The sequence below is a fragment of the Oryzias latipes genome, chromosome 14 (assembly GCF_053564925.1).
Source record: "Oryzias latipes strain Hd-rR chromosome 14, Olatipes_Hd-rR_3.1".
In the NCBI taxonomy this organism is placed as follows: Eukaryota; Metazoa; Chordata; class Actinopteri; order Beloniformes; family Adrianichthyidae; genus Oryzias; species Oryzias latipes.
In genome coordinates this window covers 19,874,974-19,896,316 of record NC_136250.1, presented here as the reverse complement: position 1 = coordinate 19,896,316, position 21,343 = coordinate 19,874,974, and the positions used below count along the sequence as shown (strand labels likewise).

General features: G+C 37.0%; 1 protein-coding gene across 3 annotated transcripts in view; it reads right to left on the bottom strand.

Annotated features, from left to right (window-relative positions):
- kcnip1b (Kv channel interacting protein 1 b) overlaps positions 1-21,343 on the bottom strand; it is a 30,070-nt gene that overhangs the window by 5,928 nt on the left and 2,799 nt on the right. The window contains exon 1 of one of the 3 annotated variants that reach the window (XM_004076569.5): positions 7,101-7,444. The exons of 1 other annotated variant lie outside the window; for it this stretch is intronic. In XM_004076569.5, the coding sequence (XP_004076617.1) occupies positions 7,101-7,158 (58 nt within the window). In that variant the 5' untranslated portion in view covers positions 7,159-7,444. Of the gene's footprint in view, positions 1-7,100; positions 7,445-21,343 lie in introns of those variants that run through there. One more of the 3 variants, XM_011483698.4, reaches the window with a different exon arrangement.

The window sequence follows — 21,343 nt, the reverse complement described above, 5'->3', positions numbered from 1 at the left end:
ACATCTTACCAAAGGTTTTACTAATAGATTTCAAAATATGCAGACTGCAGGTTCTTGAACGCACATTTAGCATACAGTGTTCACACAGGACTGTCGCTACCTGATACTAGCGCAAGTACTAACAGTTGGAAGAGGCTTGGTATTAAAGGTCAAATCGGTGCAAATCTCAGGAACCTTGCCATAGGTTTTTACTTTCACAGCTCTATTCCGTCATATGAAAGACTTGGTGTCATAGAATTCTGGCCATGCGCTAACCGTAATGACTAATTTCTCCTTCGTGGTCATATTTACAGTGGTTGGCACTTCCGTGTTTTGAAAAGGACGCAACCCACACGTCACTACCAGATCCGAGTCCCTGAACGCGTTTTTGCTATTTAGCAGTCAAAATTTCAACTGGTTGAACTTCCAGTGCGCAATCAATGAACACCCGATTTGTACCTATGGGCTGCGATGGGACTGAAAAACTTACATAAAAAAAACTTGCATCTCATGTTCACGGCGCGTGAACATGTCATTTTATGTGGCCCGCGAGAGCATCAAAGTTTTTAATTTCTTAAAATAAAATAAAAAATTGGTGTGTATTAATTCATATCTAGGGGGAATCTGACTTAAAATATCAGATTGGGCAGCTATACATTAGGACCGAAACACTGTCATATAACCTAACCTGACAGAATCAAATGTAAAAGGATTTATGCTAAAATAACAAGCAAACATATGTTTTCTATGCAACTGTAATTGTCACTTTAAAAAGTTATGATAAATAAATAATAAGTTATTTATCATTAAGGACTAGTTGCATTTATTTTTCAGTACATTTAGTTATATATATGTTACATATGGCCCTTTGAGGACAGCCACTATGCTGATGTGGCCCTCAGTGAAAATGAGTTTGACATCCCTGGTGTAGACAAAAGTGACACACCAAGGCTTTTTTTTTACCCATATGTTTTATAATGATCCAAACAGTTTTATATAATAAATATCTATTTTTTTAAATGCATGGATTCAGTCTGAGCTGGTCAGATGCATTAATCCCTCTTTTCAAGTGGTGCAACTGTTAACATATTTGCAGGAAACTGCAGAAGGCTTTTTGTAAAACAAACAAAAAAAAGGTGCATGAGAATTAAGGTTTTTGTACTACTGTACAAGACTTTACTTGACCATAAAATTCAAAATTGTATATTAAAACTTGGATTGTAAATCAAGTCTAGTTTAGGTCTCATTCAGAAAATTTTATTTCTTTTAGAATAATATTTTGGTTCGGGGATAAACTCTCCAAACGCAAAATTTAAAATTTCATCCATCCATCCTTTAAATAAAATTGTTAGATAAATAGCTGCTGTTACAACAATATTGTGGTTCTCTCTAATATCTGTCTTTATAGATGGATTTAGGAAATTCTAATTAAATCATGTTCAAAGTCTTTTACTTCAATCCTATGTTTCATTTCTTAACAACAGCCCTTTGGTGCTGTTTTGTTTAAATCCTATCAAGTTCAGCTAATGGTTGCTGTGGTTGAGACAAAGAGACATTCAGGTTGAGACGGGGACGTAATTACAAACACGCTCACAAATACAGTCAACATTTGCATCTAAATAACATTACGGTTGAGCCAGAACAGGATGTGTTTTAAAATTCACCTGCAGCAGGCTGAAATACTCTATTGAAGCTTTGAAAATATTAATCCCCTCCAATAAAACGTTTATATAAGAAGAATAAACATGCAGAATAAATACCACCTCTGATAAAATTGACTGTTTCCCTGGTAACCCTTGCTTGTTGCAGTGGTTTGCGCCAAAGGCTCCTCTGTTACTTTACTTGGCTGCCAATGAAACTATTTGTTATTTGATAATATTGTCACTAAAGAATGGAACCTTTACCAAAAAACATATTAAACTGCCCTTTTCTTGTCTTCATTAGAAGAAATACGCACTAAAAAGCAAACATAAATTATATTGTGATGTACGTCAGTATTAATTAGAGGGTGTCTGCGTGCTCACTACTCTTCATTGCTTTATATCAATTGCTCGTCATCGCTCCAGTGCTTTTAGAAAAGAGATGATCGGTCTTCATGTCATGCACGCAACAGCTGTGACTGTCCAGAGCATATACTGTTGCCTACGGCATAGCTTCTCTGCTTCTGTTTACTATGAAGTGAATGTGACTCAAATACTGCAGAGCAGAACAAATAAATGTGGCAGGAGCGCCGTGAAGAGGGCCAATTACTTATTCTGCACCACATTTACTTGACTTGCAATTATAATTTATTATGCAGTTATCACACTGATGATTTAGAACAGCTCAAATTAAAAAAATGGCTTAATTTAGCCTGATCTTTTTTTTTTTGCAGCCAAAATCAAAACACCTGTGTCGTTTTCTAGGACAGCTTCTGCAGTGCGGCAGTAGTTCATTAGAAATTCACCTCTAAAATGTGGGCGGGACTGTTGGTGTGGTCCCCCTTCCCCTCCCCGTCGCTACAGCTCTCTGTTTACGTGCTCTCCTGCTAGCTTACAGCCCCTGACAAACCAAACCTAACTATAGCGGTGCAAAAAAAAAATGGTGAGCAATATTGGAGCTATCCATCCGTAGTTTTGAGCCAGATTTCGGCTCAGATGAGGAAAACAAAGACATACATGGATGTAGTTGTCTACAAGTGGATGCATCACAATGGAGCAGAGTAGGGAGCTTGTGGCCCTGCCCAGTGTTTTTTCTACAAATACCCTCTTTTTTCAAATTGTGTTGATTTACAAGATTCACAAGAATTTAAAAACAAGATTTTTAATCGGATTGGGTCTTTAAGATAAGACAGTTCATTTCATAACCACAAGTAAAGGTGTAGCTGGATTTCTATTCCTTTTTGTCTCATTACTTTGATCCCTGTCAAATGTAACAGATGGAACATAATGAGCTTGAAAAGAGGAAGCAGGCAGAGGGATTGATTAGATTCAGACTTTGGAAAAAAAAAGGAAGAAGGGAGACTGCAAGATGGAAAAAAAAGCTGTGATGAGAGGAAGAACAACACCTGTTACACTGAGATTTGATGAATGACAAACATGCAGTGCTGATTCTCAAAGGCTGATGAAGAAGAGGGACTATTCAGTGATACAAAAATCTGACCAGATGGCAAAATCTCAGCATGAAAACAAGACAATTCATTCTTACACACAGAGAGGTGTCAGAAAATTTCTGTTATAAATAGTGTGACAGCTGCCCTACACTTTACCAGCACCTAGTATGAGGATGTGTAACATGATGACACGATGGAGATAATTAGTGGTGGTTAACTGCTCTGTCATGCATCTCAGCTCCTGCAGCGCTTTCTGGATGGCATCACATGTTTCCCTTGAAAAGAAGTGCCTGCAAGTCCCATGTGGTGCATTCACCTTGAAATCAATGTGAGGTGAATCTTTAGAGACAAAAGACTGCCATCCTGGGATGTACTACCCACCAGCAAAGCAAGGATTTTTCTCATTTCTTCACATATTTCCAGTGTGGGCTGTAAGCCAAAACGACATTTTCTACTGCAATACCAGTTTCACCATCAGTAGTGATCACTCCAATAAATTATGCAAGAAATGCTGGTAAATGACCATGCAATGACCATCTATACAGGAAAAATCTCTACAACTTGGATTCAGATTACGGAACTTAGTTTGAAAAATAAATGGAGCCCGACTGAGTATAGAGGACATTTAAAACTGTTACAAATTCAAAGCCTGTCTGAACCATTGACTGTGTACGAGAACTGGACTGAGTGAGTCTGATGTCATTCATTGAAAATGGCTAACATCCAGCCAAATGAAGCCAATCCAGTCACCATTTTTTTCATGATATTGTTGTGGCCAGATAATGTCAGTAAACAGTGATTGGTCCAAGTCGGTCTGAGTCATCATTTCTATGGCAACCACTCTCTTCAATCAGGATGGAGCTTGATGGAAGTCCACACCCCTACCACTTGAAAGTGTCTTCAGGAGAATCTGTCAATCAAACATTTTGGACGTTCAACATGAGACCACATACCTTTATTGAGGCATCTGGTTGGTCAGTTTATATCTTGAAAAACTTGCAATAAAGAAAAAAATATCTTAAAAAAATTATGATTAGGAAAAAAAGTAAAAAATCAAATATCAGAGTAAGAATGATTATTGTGATTTATAGGATAACTGAGTGATAGCTGTTTATTTCTTAAAAGATGTCTGTGGGATTTTGGCTTCTTGGAGCCAGCAGGAACCCAACAACAAGTTCTGTGATTCCATAATAAATGATTTATTCAACTCTGCTTTCACAACAGGTTCAAACCGAATGTTAAAAAGATGCTGCAGGTTGAATTCTCACAGCTACACCCCCATGAAAACCTGTTTCTGCATTGTTGCTGACAGTTGCTACAATTTTCCTTATAGTTATTGGTGCAAATTTGGATTTTATAATTGTTCTATTAGAAATTAGACAAACATGAAGAAAAATAATCTTTTTCTGGTTCACAAAACCATTATCTTAAAAATACACACACAGGATATATGAAACATTTTATTGTTAAAAACATTTCCAAACCCAAGCACATGGTAATTAATGCAACATTTTGTAAAAAGCCAAATAGAAAACTATAAATATTAAACTGCAGTGTAAAAAATACATGGTTTGCAATTAATGTTGTAGCTTTAACATTAAATCCCTTCACCCTTCAACTTCCTGTTAAATCTTATAAAAGTAATCAGCTAAAAGTAATCCTTTTATGTTAATGAATTCCCCCCAAATGTTATTTGCATACACTTTTATCTTTTGCCAAGAAATAATACTTTAATAGTTCAAGTTTATGTTCATTTCATTTTAGAGTCTGCTTTTATTTAACATTAGGAGCAGAAGTGAGATTAGTTTGACTGCTTTTCTCTTTCACAAGCTTAAATGTTCATTAAGCTACTTTAAGATCTACTTCTTAACAAATTGTGGCTTTTTAACCCAGAAACCTTCTGGCCTTTCTGTAAATGCTAAAGTGCAGAGCAAGAAAATGGTAACCTCATGTTGAATCACATCAGGATCTCTTTGATATTTAAAAATATTAAAGAAAAAAAAAATGTTAACACTTTACTTTAAGGCCAAGCAAATTTTGTCCATGTCTGGGATTTTCTGGAGATGAACAACGAGGGGTCTATTTTAATACAAATACGACATTTTACTCATCACATGTGTCTTTAGGATCAAAGCACTTGGTTAGTCGCAGCATAAGCGCTCAGGATATGAGGCGAATGGATACATTGTGTGACACTTTCACTCAAAATCTGTATTTAAAAGGACAGATTACAAAAGCAGGACTTCAAAGCTTTAGAAATCTCTGCCGTCTTTCCCTCAAATAATAGACTTTCACAGTTTAATATGGCAGATCTGAATTCTGAGAACTCCTGCAGACCAAAATTAAAAAAGCTGCCAGCTTTCTGGGGTTTTAATTTGGCAATAGGGTCGATGTTTAATGTACCAGAGAAAAAGTTCCACCTGCGTTGCAGGAGCCAATAAATGCATAATAACAATAAATAAAAAACCTATTTGAGTTGCTATGGAGTATTAGTCACATTTTTTGATTGAGAAGTGCCAGGTATAATGCTGCGTTCACACTAAACGCCATTCAGGCGTCAAATTTGCACCCTTAGTAGATGAGCATGTACAAATGTATATGTATGTGTATATATATATATATATATATATATATATATATATATATATATATATATATATATATATATATATATATATATATATATATATATATATATATTTTTTTTATAATTTACAAGTCACTCTTGAGTATAAGCTGCTCCCCTGGCAAAATTGTGCAAAAAAACACAGCATATACCGCAAACATATGGTACTTGAAAGTCATTCTCCTATGCTTGAATAACTAAAATTCTTACTGTACCTGTCAAATTTCTTTTCACTTATTAAAGTCATTGAACTTGGACTACTTTAAATGTAGTTTTATGATGTACTTTTTTGAAGATTCAAAGCAATTTTGCCTTCTTGCAAATTACCGGATTTTCTGTCTGTAATATGGTAAAAAAATTGTAATATCATTTAGGTTTATTGTTATGCAACTGTTTGCTTATTCTTAGAATTCATTTAGCCTTCTAATGTAATCAGGGATTTGACTTTTTTTTTTTTAATTATGTGCAATTTCTGGCAAATTAGATCCCACGGATGAGGTCTCTTTGCAGTTAAAATGTTTGATGGCTTTCTGGATGGACATTTAGGCAAACAGTTATCTTCTAATGCTGCTCCAATATTAATTTCTCCCCAAGGGGAAAGCTTGATCTCTTGCATTTTATCTTTTGTAAATGGTGCACAGCTGGTCCTATAGGGTGCTTTTTCCACATCCAACCTAAACAAGCCAACCTGGATCTTTACAGGCTACTGAAGTTCTATTTTGACGCAAAGATTTTATGTAAAAGGAGATGGGAAAATATATTTTTTTCTTATCTGATCGTTATGTATGTGCTGCTTTTCTCTACTTTTTCCTCTAATCTCTCCCTTTATTTTCATAAAGCCCCGCGCTCACCCTCATGGAATATGTGTTTGCATTTTATGCCCCTACAACCCAGTCTCCATGACAACTGGCTTCTCAAGCGTAAGGCCAGGGAACGGTATGATATGTGAGCTGCGTGTTAATTCACATGCTCTCGCTCCAAAACCCTCGTTTGCGGTGCTTTTCCCTTTCACCCATCACGCGCTCAGTCACACGTCCAAACCGCAGAGAAAACAAATGTTTAAATTCAGGGTTCTATTTTCATTGCACGTCCTGTCAGTCCAATTCAATACAACTGTATGTTAATTTCTCCATAACCCTTGTTTCTGTAAAACAAATACATCTGCAATTTTCATTAAAAAATTTTAATAGTCAATATTTTATCTTTTTAGAAAAATTGATTAGTCTAAGCAGGTTATTGAACTTTTCAATTTGATCAGATGTATACAATGTTTACAAAAATAAACTCTAACAGTTGGCAGACTAACTTCCTTGCCTAATTACTTACTAATTGCTTCTGAACAAAGCAAAAACTGAAATGCATTGAGTATAACATATCTTTCCTTTCCTTCTAGTGTTGACATACCTCTTGATGGTCTTCGCTGTTTGGTTTGCATGGTCAAAGTGCCCACCACTGCACCCATGTTGTCACTGTGGAAACCAGCCCGTTCAAACAATGCAGAGTAATGGTCTTCCGTTTTATTCCCCGTCAGCCTGTTGTTCAATCTCTTGCTTCCTTCGCTGCCCTTTTCCTCACGGGTTTCTTCTGTCTTTCCACTGGATCTTTGGATGTCTCACCAGGGCACAGCTATCTTCCTTAAGCAGACTCTTGAATTTCTGACTATCCCCTCCCCATCACAAAACACAGACACCGGCAGCTCCCGCCTTTCTGCACCACTCCCTCTTTTCTGTGCTTCACTCTATACTCATCCATCAGCCTCCCCTCCAGTCTCTCCAGCTCTCTGCCTCCTCGTTGCCCTTGGTGTGATTGTAAATGGATGCATTTAGCGATGCCATTACCTGACATGGGAGATGGGGGCAGGTGAACATCATTCACTTAGGATTGACACATATCGCTTTTCTCACATTGGATCCATCTAATCCTGCCTTCCTATCTTGAACGCCATGAATCTCAGCCCAGAGGTTAATGAGGACCTCTGTTCAATAGCACTTCAAATTGATACTTTGCTCCCTTGGATCACAGTGTTTAGCCTAATGAGCATGTAGATATTTGTAGCTCTGAAGGCTGCTGCTTTACTTGTGTGAGTTTGAATCAGTGCATTACCCTCACACTGTAGATAAATCTGTTGATTTAAATTGTTTCAAATTTAGCAGATGCTTCTAAACAAAATTATTATATCTATGAAGACATTTGATATGTGTGGAAGAACGCGCTCAATGTGCATTTAACCCATGCTGTTTTTATACTGGACAAGCAGGGAGAGCCTTCTTTTTTGTTTCCTTTTCTTCTGTTTACCTGCACATGTTCACCACCTACAGTTGGAAGAGACTTGGAAAAAAATGTCAATGCGATGTAAATCTTTTGAGTCTTGCTCCAGGCTTTTTCTTTTACAGATCTATTCCAATGTAAAAAAGACTGGAAATATTAATTTTCTCTTCCATGATCAATTTTCAAACAGTTGGCACTACCGTGAATTAAAAGAGACGTCATCCATTTGTCCCTACCAAATCTGAGCCCCTGATTGGTTAGATTTCAACTGGTTCAACTTTCAAGACATGTTCAGTGGCCGTGCATTTTGTATGTCAATATCAATTGGCAGACCGATGTTTTTGAAATAGCTGTTTTTCATATGGCATCAGTTTCCCAAAAAGGAGATCTGATTCATTCATGGTTCATGGTTTTATGTGCTTTAACAAAGAAAAAAAATCTATTCATTAAAGTTTACTTAAATGAAAGTAGAGTACCTTTCAGTATGGAGTCCCAAACTGTTCATAATTAAATAAATAAATATGACCTTGTGTAAATACACAATCAACCAATCAATCTCTCATAAATATGTAAAAAGACCATGAAGTTGTGAAAACCTGCACACAGATTTTAAATTAGCCATTATATTATTAAATATATTTCATTTGGCTTTAAAAACCTGTCAATTTAAAGAAAAAACAACAGCATTTTAAAATATTAATTTTAATTGTGTTGAATATTATTATAATTCTATGGCTTTTTTCAGAACCTTGGATTTCAAAATCAACATTTTCCAAAGTAGCTTTTCATTTCATGTTGCTGTTTTTTAGAATGACTTTCATGAAGAGCTTTTTCAGCAGATTGAGTTTGTCTGTCAATCAGTGAAAGTGGGAGGGATCTAAACGCACATTGGCTGATCCCTAGAGGGTTCATGTGGATCACAGAGGAGCTTTCTTTAAGGTCGTCCACGTCTTGAAGTTCCTGTTGAAATACTCCAGACTCTCGTTCTCTGTGCAGGATTGCTAGATAGTGACACAGTTTTCCAGCCTGAAAGTCATCGGAAAACTGTCAGACCCAACCAAAAACCGCCCGATCCTTCTATGATGGCGGACCATGGGGGGTCATAAATGAAAATGCAAAATGGTTTTTTGCATTGGAAAATCAAAGTCAGAGTCAAAGTAAACTTTATTGTCAATCTCTACAATGTTTTCACATGACTATAAAGTCACTGAAAATAAAGTGACTGTAAAAATGAGAAAAAATAAGGTGACTGTAGTCAAAATGCACGGGTTTTATCCGAAAATCCTCACGCTAGTCTCTCAGAGCTCTTCTCTGCTCTGTAGCTAACACAGCTCCGCCGTCTGTGCTCACAGATCCAGTCTGTCGTCACATCTGTTTCCCTTACACGCCATCACTGTGGCGGCTGTTTTTTTTTTGCTGCTCCTTCACTTCAGTGTTGAGTGGGATTGGGGATATTTCTTTAGAGGATTGGTGGATTCAATAATATCTACCAAATGCCAATCTTAGAAAGAGGGAACAACCGGACTGCATAGACTTTTCAGCTATTTTGCGATCAGGAGCATGCAGCAGAAAAAAATAGAGGGTCTTGTTCCTTTAATCATGTAAACTTCCAGCAGATTTAAGACCATGGGGGAAGCTGGAGACCATCTGTAAAAAGACCAGTTGTGGTCACTGGAAAACATGTCCTTCTTAAAACAAGTGAAATAGTATAGAACACGTTATTTTTTTTTACCTTGTATGGAGTGAAAAAAATCTGCCAATGGGACTAGTAGAATTTGTCTTGATAAAATTTCTTAAATATTTTTTTAAAAAAATGGGTTGTCCTGCTCTTTTAAAATTTGAGTTCAGCATTTATTACATGTAGACAAAGTCACCTTAGAGATTGTGACCAAAAAACAAAACTCAATGCCTCTTTAATAACCTGCCAGACAACATTTTGGTGAATTGATTCAGATAAGAGAAACCCACAACAAGAAAAATATAAAATAATAGTAGTTACATCCTCAAAAAATGAAGGGGATGACCTCTGCGATCTTCTGATCAGAGGTCAATCCCTCTACCTCTGCACCACAGCCACTTTGCAAATTCCGTCATATAAACAGCACAGTAAAGTGCCAGTTGTATCAGCAGTGTCAAATGCCTTAGCACAGGTGATGTAGGACCGTTTTAAGTGGTCTGTACAGCACTAAATATAAAACAGCAAGTAGCACATTTGAACCTAAACTCCAGTTGCCTTATGAACAATGTTCAGTACAAAGTCTATTCCCAAACCTATGGAAGCGATTGTGTTGCATAAATAAAAAGAAAAGTCAAAACCAGAAATACTTTTTCATTTTCAAAATGAAGCTGCATTTTTTGACTCAAAATTAAAATGAAAAAGTAATCCACCAAAATGCTTTTTCATTTCCTTCTCAACACTGCTTATTCTGTCACTTAATTAAAATGATAATGAAAATGGTATTTGACATTTTTTTTTGATAATCAATATTCATTTAGAAAAAGCATTTCCAGCGAGGAGGCGGGGCGATGACGTCACTGCTTTCTCCATGTGTTCGGCCGCTGAAGTTGGCTTGCGATTCACAGCTTCTGATTCGCGAGGGCACTAAAGGAACATTCCACTGCATTTTTCGCATTAAGATCCATGAATCCAGGTTTGAGCAGTCCATGTCCAGCGGTTTGTGAACAGGACCAAGTTTTAGGTGATCTTAATGCAAAAAATGCAGCAGAATGTTCCTTTAGTGCCCTAGGGAATCAGAAGCTGTGAATTGCAAGCCAACTTCAGCGTCGTCTGACTGCTCAGATTTAAAAACATATGATCGAGCAGGCCCTTAAATATAATCTTAACTGTGTGATAAAAGCACATTATGAAGATAGTCTCCTGCAGCTTCACGCTGAGTGTGTGTTTTTGGTCCAACCAGCTAACGTTTAGCATGGTGAAATCTGCTATCTGTTGATGGGGCTCCAGCTGTCATCAAACAGCAAATTTAGCGCGAAGCTGCAAATAAATTTGTAAATATGTGGGAATTACATCAGTCTTTATTTTTGTTCTGGACACCCCTGGAAACACAAATTCATATGATGGTTTCTCAGATCATAACAGCATTTCCACCTTCGGCGATCATGATCGGGAGCTTCGCGCTCCGCTGTGCGAAGGCAGCTGCCGGTCCGAAGAACAAAAGCTTGTCCGTGGTGAGTCCGAATGAGCACCGCAAAAGGCGGACATGCTGCTATGTAGTCCTTAGAAGCCGTGTAAACTCATCAGAAGTTCACAACCAACACAAAGCCGTCTTCTCTGCCGCTAACAGAAAGCTCCACTGCTCCTAGTCTGTCTGTGTCTCTTAGCAGCCGGACACACAGAGAAAGCAGTGACGTCATCGCTCCGCCTGCCCTCTGGAAATGCTCACTGTTAATGAATTTTGCTACAGATTTTGCAGGGTGGATGTTAAAATGCAAATGCAATCCTCACTTTGCATTTTCGTTTTAAGTATGACACACATTGAGCGGTTTTAAGTATAAAATGAAAAAGCATTTTTAAATATTGCTTTTTCATTTTAATTTTGAGTCATTTGATGCAGTTACATTTTGACAATTTAAAAGCAATTCTGTTAATCCATTTTAATTGTCAAATTAGACATTTCTAAATTGATTTCTAAATTTTGCTACACATTTACCTGATAACTTTTTGAAAATGAAATATTAAATACCATTTTCATTATCATTTTAATTAAGTGACAGAAAAGCTGTGTTGAAGTAGAAAAGGAAAAAGCATTTTGAAGTATTGTTTTTTCATTTTAATTTTGAGTCATTTGATGCAGCTTCAATTTGAAAATTAAAAAGCATTTCTATTAATCCATTTTAATTGTCAAATTAGGCATTTCTAATGAATTATGCTACACATTTACCAGAGAACTTAAAAAAAATGAAATGTCAAATACCATTTTCATTATTATTTTAATTAAGTGACAGAAAAAGCTGTGTTGAGGAAGGAAATGAAAAAGCATTTTGGTGGATTGCCTTTTCATTTCTCAATTTTTTCTCAATTTTGAGTCAAAAAATGCAGCTTCATTTTGAAAATGTAAAAGCATTTCTGGTTTTGACTTTTCTTTTTATTTATGCTACACAATCACTTCCATACAAATCAGCATGAAAGATGATTTCATGGAAAAAAGGGGAAGCAGCCAAAAGATCACTGCAATCGCAGGATGGTTTCCAAAACTATGATAACATATCAAAAATAAAAAAATCCACCTGAGAATTATTAACAGAACTGTTACTTAGTAGGAGGATTTCTTTTTAATTTTCAGTGGGGTCCTCTGGATGTGCAATCCCATCAGTAACACTCTGATAAAACCCACAATAATGACCCCCATTCACATTCATACATGTGGACACTATATAACAAAATAGAATAAAGTACAATTTCTAATTTTTAGTTACTACAGGTTAAATGTTCTTTTCTTTTGCTTTGTATTTATTCTACATAATTGTCTGCTGCATAAATTGAATCGTAAAATATGAAAAAGCCCCCCTTGTTTTAAAAATTGTCTTTTTTTCCCCCTGTTGTAAGAAAAATAATTTTATGAAAAAAGTTGTTCAAAAGCAAAATCATCTTGGTTTGAGAACACATGTTTTAATGACTGGAATTCTTTTTAGAGTTTCTGGTAAGACCATTTTTCTTATCCTATGGCCAGATTGTTTTGCTTATTTAAAACCCTTGTGCTATCTTAGATGAGCCCACCCTTACTTTGACGTGTTCTCCCTACCATGACAAGGGTGGATAAAGGTGGAAAGATTTCATGTCATGGACACCAGTGAAGATCACAAATCATTGACGAAAAAAGGTTCAGCGCACTGTCTAGTGGGTCTACATGACCCAACTCCCAATGTTAAAGTGCCTAGGATAGCACAAGGGCTAAAGAAAATCTGCCAACAGGGTAAGAATTTTTGACTTATTTCAAAGAAGCCTGTTTTTGCAGTGTGGTATCTGAGTGAAAACAGGACGTTCTCGCAAAACTACTGTACCTTATAAGCTGTTCTCACAGATCTAATGAAAAAGGTTCTGCACAGCATGTCAGTGTATTTCCACTGACATATTTTGACTGCCAGCTGCATCTCTGTGATGATGAATCTGTTGTTCTCATTTACTCTGGCTGGTGCGGGACGCTGTTCTGGTACCTAACTGCTTTGTTTTTCTTATTTATTTAATTCTTTTGTGTTTATATGAATAATTATTATATGTTTACAATGTAAAAATGAATGTCTCAAATATTGTATGATGGGTTGAGAATTACAAAATATTTCTTTTACGCACTCCTTTTTCAAGCCCTTTATTATTTAGTATTTATCATTATGTAACAATTTTATTTTGTGTTTGAAAATAAAAGGAAATCAGACAATCAATCGAGCTGGTTTCACCTGTGTTAGTACTTTTTCAAAAAACAGAGGCTTGGTCAAGATGTAAAGAAATCTTGCGCCATCCACGATAGTATCTCATCCAGAGTGTCATGTGGTCTGATGAAACCAAAATAGTCCAAAAGTCTTTGGTATAAACGCCACTTGCCATGATTGGAGGGGAAGATAAGTCCCAAGAACACCAACCCAACTGTGAGGCAAGGTGGTGGAAACATCATGGTTTGGTGATGCTTTTCTACAAAGAGAACAGGATGGATCTGTTTTTAGGAAAGGATGAATGGTGACTTGAGCTTTCTAATAAAAAACAGATAGAGTTAGACTGAATCCGAATTCTTCCCTCCCTAGGGGCATTTGGAGGGGTAGGGTTTTTCTTGGGCTTTAGTGCAAAAATTGCCCAGTAAAATGAATGAAGATTGTATCTCTTGAAAGCAAACATGCTGACTTTTGAATTCAAAGTCTGAGTCTGAACCATACGGAGCCCCTAAAGAGACATCACAGTAAAAGAAAAAATATGTTTCTGGTGCGCACACCACGGGCACCAGAAACTATTTTTTCCAGAAGAAAACTGCTCGGTCCATTTGTAATTTTTTTAACCATTATGGAATGAATGTTAAGGTAAGCACTTCTAATAATGAAATGAAAAAGAGAGTAAGACAGTTTGTTAGCCTTTACGTTTTGCTTTTTTGTATATCTATGTCATTTTACCCATTTTTGAACTCGAGTGAATACTCTTTTATAATCAAACACAAAAACTGTTTAAAATGGAACCCAGTTTGTTTTCTGACCTTGTTGCTGGTTCACCATTGCAGACCAAGAACACCTCCAAAGAGATGCAGCTTTGATGATGATCTGATTGACACCTGTCAGAAGTTGTACTCATCAGTGTAAATTGGGCCGTGGAACAACAGTCTTTGATTTCTACCCTCCATGTTGTCCAAGACAATCAGTAACTCATATATATATGATGGTCAGAGGGACCGTAGGCGCGGACTGGCAGCCACGCCCCTGCCATCACCAAGTATGAATGAAGAGTGAATGGATAATGGACACAATGGCAGCACTTTGAGCATCTGGAAAAGCCCAGTTAAATCCAATCCATTATTATTATTATTATTATTACTATTATTATTATTATTATTATTATTATTATTATTATAAAATGGTGCTTACAACAAGTAAGACATAAACTATATTGGGGTCTGGTACTGAAGTGTGCCTTGCCTGATGTTAGTGAGTGTTAGAATAATTGAATCCTCTAAATCATTAAGATATTAAATAAAACCATGAACAAGTAATAAAACCATGGATAGCATCTAAACAACTAAAAAAAACACAACATGCACTAATAAACCAAACTGTTTTGCTTTTATGTATTTTTACATGTTTTTAACAAAAAGTGTTGGTAATTGTGAGTCAACACAAAGACTAATAAAAAAGCTATTTTGTTCCCTTTAAATGTCCTTTAATTCTGTATATTTAATTCCCCTGTAAAAAAAAAAGAGCTTTATTTCTATAGTACTGTGGTGTCAATCATGGAACAACAGGTGGCAGCAGAGTGCAAGAGTTTTTGATGCTGACCAGTGACTGAGTTAAGGCCGCCACATTCTCTATTATTGAATTCACAACAAATGATAACCTGCTTATGAATCATTCATTACTAAAAAAATTAGGAGCTAATTGTGAGAACTATAAACACAAACACCATCCAATGTAGATAAATCTCCCTTGTCAGTCTGTTGGGGATTTGAATAAAAAATATCCTAAAAATAAAAGTAACTGGACAGAATTATGCCTTTAACATAAGAAAGAGAAGCTGCAAAAGCAAGAGATAAAAATAAATGTCGGAGGGGTAGTTACGTAAAAGCATGTAGTGAGGTGATGTAAAAAATTAAAAGCAGAGACACACTGTCAGCTCTAATCTAGCCAACAGGAGAAGAGAGGGTTAGACTGAGAGAAACTAAAAGGAGAAGTTTTTAGATGACACAGCTGACAAATGCAGAGTAATGTCTGCTAATACTTCTGTCGTTTTGGTCAACACATGCTAAGATATGAAGTGTTGCATCATGGATCTAAATCTGTCTCTGCAGTCTTGAGTGATGCGAGTCGTGCTGCAAGGTTATGCACTTAGAGGACACATGTGACTTGAAATAGCAAAGGATGGCTGCAGCATAAGAGAAAAAATGAAGAGGACTTTCTTCACCTGGACTCAAACTGCTTTATAAATGTGCCTGATTCTGCGCAATTAGTCAGTACCGTTCCAGACAGAAACAGTTTGATATTTTTACTACCAAAAAAACGGTTGTGTAATTACTGAGTCAGCCTTCACACTTGAGATTTTGTATTCTTCTTCATGGCAAACCTTCAGCTTAAAATCAAAATAGCCTATATTTTGGTATCAAAACATTCTGAATGTTGATTGTGTGGATATAATACATTTTTGAAATCATCTGCATTTTAATCACAATAAATTGGGTAAAACCTAACGTTATTCTAAAACTGCTGAAAGGGATAACTAGCTTTCCATATATTTACGTTTTTTAAGTAAGGATTTTACCTTTAAGATCTAAGATCCCTTTTTCAGCATAGTTTATCCCGTAACTGAACTATCTTCAGAAGTTTATTTATACTTATCTCTAAAGATGCCAGTATTAGGATTTGCACTTTTCAAGGTTGTTTTAAATATTTTTTTCTTCTATAATTTTCCCATATTGTACATTGTACTTTTTTTTTTTAAACATTTCCTTTCTTTATTTGTAGCTCATGCCATATAACTCATTTTAGCTAAGTTTTAAATGCTGCTCTACAAAAACGTTAAGGTCCTCAAAGAATTTCATAATTTAATTTAAAAATTTCAGTGGTCTTTGAGAAATAAACTTGTATAATTCCATCACTTATCTAAAGCTGTGTTTCCATTAACTGAATTTATACTAATTAGATTAGGGATAATAAATTAGTCTAACTGGAAACATGACAGTTTCGAAAAACAGCTGATGACATCATAGAACACAAAATGAATCGGTGACCCTCCCGGTTTGAGGAATGTTGTTTCAAAACATAAGTTTTATTGAATTTTTTTAACATTCGGGAACACCAGCTATTACTACTTGACACTTTACAGGTCTATAAGTTAAAACTCAAGAAACCTAAAATGGTGCGCTGCTGGATTTAAATGAAAAGATATCGTTCAAAATAATAAAACAAAAAAATCTGATTACATTATTAGCCTTAATTAAGGTGGCCCTGAAGTGCAAGTCACTTAAAACATCAAACGATGCAAAAACAATTTAAACATCACAAAGAAAATTAAAAAAGCAAAATAAATATAAACAAACACAGCTTTACATTTTAGAAAACAAACAAAAAAAATTCAAGATACAAAAACGCTAAAAATAAACCCAAAGTATTTGGAAAACAACAGTTACTTCCATAAAACAAAATGAAATGTTAGAAAACTGAAACAGACTGAAAAAGGTAGGTAGAGAGGTCACTGATTGGATGATGTCCGGTGTCCCTTTATGTCAAATAACCTTTGCCTGAAATGGTGGACAAACGTCAAAATCTTTTTGATTTATAGATATGATTTGCACTTCATGGCCACCGTACTTATTACTTGTTTGTCTACATTTCATCTTTTGTTGGTTCGATTATTCAGAGTGAAAAGTCTTGACTGGAAATCCGGACTGTCAACTTTGTTTTAATTCACATAAAGATATAAAAACTGAAGCATTAGTACAAAAAAAAAGGTTTTTCACTTTTCGGTATATCCTTTCAGATTTTGTCACAGGGATTCAACTTTCACTGATACGCACTTTTAGTTTGGCAGAGATTTTTAGACAGGATGCCAATCCTGTATTTTGCCGGGCTGGGGACAGGCACAGGGAGATGCAGACTTGGGGGTGGGAAGTGCATAATTATGCAGCAGCAGACAGTGTTTTGCCCAAGGGCCCACACTGGATGAAGCTCATATCCCCTCCTTGGAAATCAAACCCTGGTTTCCCATAAACCCGTCCTGCACACAGCTAACTGAGCCATTCAGCCATTCTTAGTACACGGAAAAAGAGCACTGAAATAGAAAAATAAAATCCAGTGCTTTCAAGAGCTGCCTTTTAGCTGGCCCTTCAATTTGATAGATTCCTTTTCTTAACCAACATTTGCTTTAAACTTGCTTCCAAAAAGAACAGCATCACATAACGAAATCCCTCTTGCATGCATAACAAACTGAAACAAGGTTTTAACGTACAGCACTACACATGGGGGTCTGTGACTAAGAATGTGTGCCAGTCTACTGCAGACCTGAGGCGCATCACCACCCTCACTTTCCTGACGGTGGGACTCTCAGCTGGCCGCTTTTAAAGGTCTTTAATGAATATACATGCAGCAGAATCTGACAGCGATGCATTTTCTAAAGGTGAATAGGCAAAAATATATCCTTCATACTGTACAATAGAAAATATATAAGTCTGAGCTGGCAATGGGTAACATTGCAAAAAGAATCCTGAGAAGAACCTTGAGTAGAGGGAAAGGTTGTATTTTTTAATTTAAACTTATATGATTTTATGTATGGATGATATTATAGCTTATATGTTTCAAATCTGTTCTATTCATAAAATTCTGGCCCATTCTGCAGCAGAAAAGTCAGGGTCAAGGTCAGCTTTCTGTCCAATTTAATTTATTTTATTTACAAAGCAGATCTTATCAAACAATTTGTTTCTAAAAAAAAAAAGTTGCACAATACAGACATTCACAGAACTAAATACTGCTTGCAGATAATTAAGAAAATAAAATGGATTTAAAAGAAATCATAAAGAAATGGTAAAACACCTTCCTTGAAGACCTAAAGTGCTTTACAATCCTATTTACTCACTGATGCTCTGCTGCCGAACTCTAGGGCCAAACTCTAACCATCAGAGGCAATGTGCGGTGCACATGGATGGGCAAGATGGGAATTGAACCTGTGATCTTCTGATCTGAGGTCAACCACCCTAACGCTGCACCACAGCCGTATGAAAAAAACATGAAAAATCACAACTGTTGCTAAGAGAAGTGGGAGTTCCCAAGGAATGTTGAAAATATGTCCCGACCAGGCTCACCCACTGTTGGAAGGCCAGCGCTCAAGGGCAAGGATCAGAACCCGCATCACAGGGACACAGACACCCCCAGGCTCAGATGTGATGTGATCCTCGGCTCTTGGTCTTGCCAGAAAACTCAGGGATCCCTCTCCCTGCATGGAGGTGCATCGCTGGCTGAGCCCTCCCCCCTCTCACCGTAATAAGGGATTATATGAGAAAGAGGATAAATCGGGGAGATCTGCTTGACTGGCCCCTGGTTGGAGTGTGAAACAACCGTCCCCCAGCATTGAGCCACAGTCCAGGGGTCCCATCGCTGACCCCCCAGCCCCCCACCCCACACAAAGAGAGAGGAGCCAAGAAAGAGCCGCTCCGAGGAGCAAGCCCATGCCCCCGCCCCCAAGCGTCGCCCCTGGAAGAGCCATGGTAGGGCACGAATAGGACCATGGCAGCCGAGAAGTTAGGGCAACCACCGATTGACTCTGAGTAGGCAGCCCTGGGAGAATCTTCGTGATGGCCGCGGTATCGCAATACCCAGAAATGCAGTCCTGAATTTAATGTACTTAATACATGTCACCAAAAACATTATTTTTTCCATCGCAGTGGGTCTTTAACTAAACTGTAACGTGAGCTAAGCTAAGTCTTAAATTTTGCATTTCCATTAGGTCAAAACTAAATCTATATTAACTTGAACATTTCATTTTAAATGTTGTCTTCAGTGTGGGTTAATTTTATAGCTATCTCTTTTAAAGATACGTGTTTATGATTTTCACTAATAACTCTTATTGACTTTGTGGCGTTCTCTTATGATACTAAATGAAGACAACAAGCCTCTGTGTTGCTCACCACATAAGCATCTTAGACTTCTGTCAGAACAGGTCAGATCATGATTGGTAAAGCACAAATAAGCATTTGGGAAAAAGCAGCAAACAGGAGCAGAGGCATATTATCAAGGGACTAGATGTTTGATAAAATTCACGCTCCATTTCCTCAGCTGCTTATCCTTTGAGGGCACAGAGAGCAGAACTGCTCACATCTGTAAGTAAAGGCCAACAATAATAAAAGAAAAGGAATCTTATTAATTCTCAGTCAAGTCCTACAAATAATTAATTACACTGTTTAAATGAACATTAGGGAAATACATTATGGTTTCAGCATAAAAAAGCATTGCATGACTTGCATGATTAACCCATTCAGCTGTTATTTCCAGAGCAGCCCTGAGGTTACACCATAGGTTCGATCAGCTTCCCTCTCAGCAATACTCTGAGAAATTTAAGTGACTTTGAACGTGGCATGGTTGTTTCCAGAGAATGTTCCAAAAACGAGAAAATATCCAGTGAGCAGCAGTTCTGTGGGTGGAAATGCCTTGTTGATGTCAGAGGTCAGAGGAGAATGAACAGACTGTTTCCAGCTGATGGAAAGCAACAGTAACTCAAATAATCACTGGTTACCACCGAGGTCTGCAGAAGAACATCTCTGAACGTACAACACATCCAACCTTGAGGCAGATGTGTTACAGCAGCAGGCGACCACACCAGGTGCCACATCAGCTAAGGACCGAAAACTAAGGCTACAATTCACACAAACTTGCCAAAAGTTGACAATAGTGGATTTGATAAACATTGTCTGGTCTGATGAGACATTTGGACATTCGGATGCTGCGACATTTGGATGGTAGGGTCAGAATTTGGTGTCAACAACATGAAAGCATGGATCCATCCTGCCTTGTATCAACAGTGCAGACTGGTGGTGGTGGTGTAGGTCCTTAGCACCAACTGAGCATGGGTACAATGCCACAGCCTATCTGAATATTGTCGCTGTTTATTCCTTTATAACCACCTTCTTAAGGCTACTTCAAGCAGGATGTGTGTATGTCGTAAAGCTGGAATCATCTGGTTTCTTGAATATGCCAATGAGTTCACTGGACTCAAATGGCCTTCACAGTCACCAGGTCTCAACCCAATAGATCACCTTTGGGATCTGGTGGAATGGGAGATTGAAAAAACATGGTAGATTTGCCACAGACAAATCTGCAGCAACTGTGTGATGCTGTCATGTCAATATGGACTAAACTCTCTAAGGTATGTACCTTTCTGAATATGTAATCTTGCTGAATTAAGACAGTTCTGAAGGCAAATGGGGTCCAAACCGGTAGCAAAGAGGACCTAACAAAGTGGCCGGTGAGTCTATATCCATGTTAGACTGCAGATTTCCTTTTCTGGAAGTAAAAGCAGGTGTATTTGCTTCTATTGGCTTTGATTTACAGCTATAGGCTGACTCTAAGACACATTGTGTGGTTTGGGCTAAAAAGAAACTTTCGACTGTGGGACAGGAGAAGCTCTGAAAATGTAAAGAAGCAGATCTTTTAAGAGTAGATCCTAACTGTCGCCTGAGGGGAGAGCATGACTAATGCTTATGCAAGCTTAACCATTTACTTTCAAATGGAGTAAACAGACCGTATGAAAAGTCAAATAGAGGCTGATTCAACTTCCCAAAAGATGGACAATCTTTTTGAAACTTTAACTCTCAATTACTGTTGGTGGAATGAACATTTAAACATTCAGAAGCTTTTCTTAGACAAAAGAAATTACGCATTTGATGCATAAAGCCATCAAATGCGTAATATCAAAATGGTAATATCAAAATGGTAATATCAAAATAACATAACTGAGTTGCTCTATTAGTGTAGTCATGGTAAAGGCAGTTTGCATAAAATACATGTTTTATATCTCTCTACAAATAAAAGAACACCGTTGTTTGCTCAATATACTGTAAAAAGTGTACATAAAGGTTATTTTGGCTTTTCATTTAGGAAATAGCCTGTTTTCTTGTTAAATAACCCCCCAGTTGCTCTCTTTTATTGATCCCAAAAAGTAAAAATGTTAGTGGAGATCTATTAAA